The sequence below is a fragment of the Penaeus vannamei genome, chromosome 14 (genome assembly GCF_042767895.1).
Source record: "Penaeus vannamei isolate JL-2024 chromosome 14, ASM4276789v1, whole genome shotgun sequence".
NCBI classification, from domain to species: Eukaryota; Metazoa; Arthropoda; class Malacostraca; order Decapoda; family Penaeidae; genus Penaeus; species Penaeus vannamei.
Window position 1 is genome coordinate 20,370,295 of NC_091562.1, and position 1,796 is coordinate 20,372,090.

Below are 1,796 nucleotides of genomic sequence, written 5' to 3' on the forward strand. Positions count from 1 at the left end.
AAAAACATACAAAAGTTTACACAAAAATAACAGTTAAAATAATACAATGCACTAAAATAACCCAAACCTGGTGTTACACTAGACTGCATTGATAGGAAAGGCAAGAGAAGATAAAGAGGACGATAGGAAAGGAAGCTATTTACAGGAATACTCCGTAGAAAAGTTAAATTCCTACTGGTCTTTACAGAGAACCACCTCTACGTTCCCGTCATGGGGAAAGAGCGTAGACCGACCTCAGCTCCGGGACACTGTCGATCGGGGTTTGAATACAAGCCATAGCTTGGCCAAACTCAGAAAAAAAAAAAATAGCTGTACAGGGTTTCTGCAGACGTTCAGGACGAAAGCGCGATCCTGCCAGAAACGAAGGCAGAAGGCGAGAAAAACCGCGTATCTGAAGGGCGGTTGTGAATACGAAAGGACAGGATCATTCCGCAGGACAGAAGCTGGCTGCTGGGCCCTGCCGTCGTCCATCTGGAGATGATCTGAAAAGTAGAAATAGTTTAGAACAAAATAAGTAGAAGAAACAGGGCGACTGAACATTAGAAGGGGGAATATGGGATTAGTAATGTGTCGTCGGGTTGACTACCGTCAAGGGTATTCCCCACTCCATGGGCTGGATGAAGGGAAGGCTCTGAAAAAGAACTGGCTGCAAGCGTGTTAGGACCCAAGTCATACAGGGTAATGTTATAGGACGGACTGGTAATCAACAGAGGGCAGCATGCATCCCGCTGGGGCTCTGAAAAAAAAAAAAGATAATGGTAAGCAGAAGAAAAGGAAAAGTGTCTTGCTCCCTACTCGTCCCAGTCAGACCCAGGGTCCCATGGTTCATCGTCTACCCCCTCCGATGACGGGGCCGAGGATTCCGAATCCAAGAGGTCATCAGCACCGGGATCTGGTAAAGGTCCCATGTCCGATTCCGGGTCCGGAGGGGCTGTGCCGTCCAAACGGGGAAAGTCGTCCGGAGGGACGAATTCCGCAGTGACCCGAAATGCCTTAAATTTATTTGGGTGCAAAGTGACTTCCTGCCCATCTGAATTCGGTCTCCTCACCACATAAGCCACGGGCCCGAGCTTTTTCAAGACCCGGACTGGCCCTAACCATCGGGGACCCAGGGGTCTGGTTCCGTGACTGGGGTGCAGGATAACGCTGCGATGCACAAAGACCAGATCCCCTTCGTTATACTCCCGCGGTCGAGCCCGCCGCCTTCGATCGTGATCGGCGGTCCAACGCTCACGAGCCTTTCGGGCGGCCTCCCCAGCGGCCATCCGAGCTGCTCGGAGTTTTGATCTTAATGAGGGCAAGGCCCCTTCGGCATAGATTACGTGGTTTGATCCCACGAGCGGAAAATGACTGTCCTGACCTGTGAGAAGGTACAAAGGGACGTCGTTTACGCTCCGGTGTATGGAGGAATTGATGGCAAACCTCACATACGGTAATAGATCGTCCCAACAATCAGGATCATCCATTTGGAGCGTGCTCAGGGCGTCCTTGACCACCCGATTCACCCTTTCCACCATACCGTTGGCTTGCGGATGGTAGACTGTGGTGAAGAGCGACTTCACCTAGAGGTGATGACAGATGTCGGAAAGGAGACGATTGCGGAATTCAAGGCCGTTATCTGATAACAGGGTCCGCGGGGGACCGTACCGAGTAACGAATTCCGCAAGAAACACGTCTGCTACGGTTTGGGTGTCCTTCGTTGCCAACGGGAACAGCTCGACAAACCGGGTAAGATGGTCAATCAGCACAAGGACGTACTTGTTTCCACGTGCCGAAGGGGTAAGAGTGAGGATATC

The 1,796-nt window shown here is 51.2% G+C and overlaps 1 protein-coding gene across 1 annotated transcript; it reads right to left on the bottom strand.

Annotated features, from left to right (window-relative positions):
* Positions 1–791: 791 nt before the first annotated feature.
* On the bottom strand, positions 792–1,517 carry LOC138863940 (uncharacterized). Its single transcript, XM_070129451.1, has one exon. It carries the CDS (start codon positions 1,515–1,517, stop codon positions 792–794), a length of 726 nt encoding a protein of 241 aa, XP_069985552.1.
* Positions 1,518–1,796: the final 279 nt, after the last annotated feature.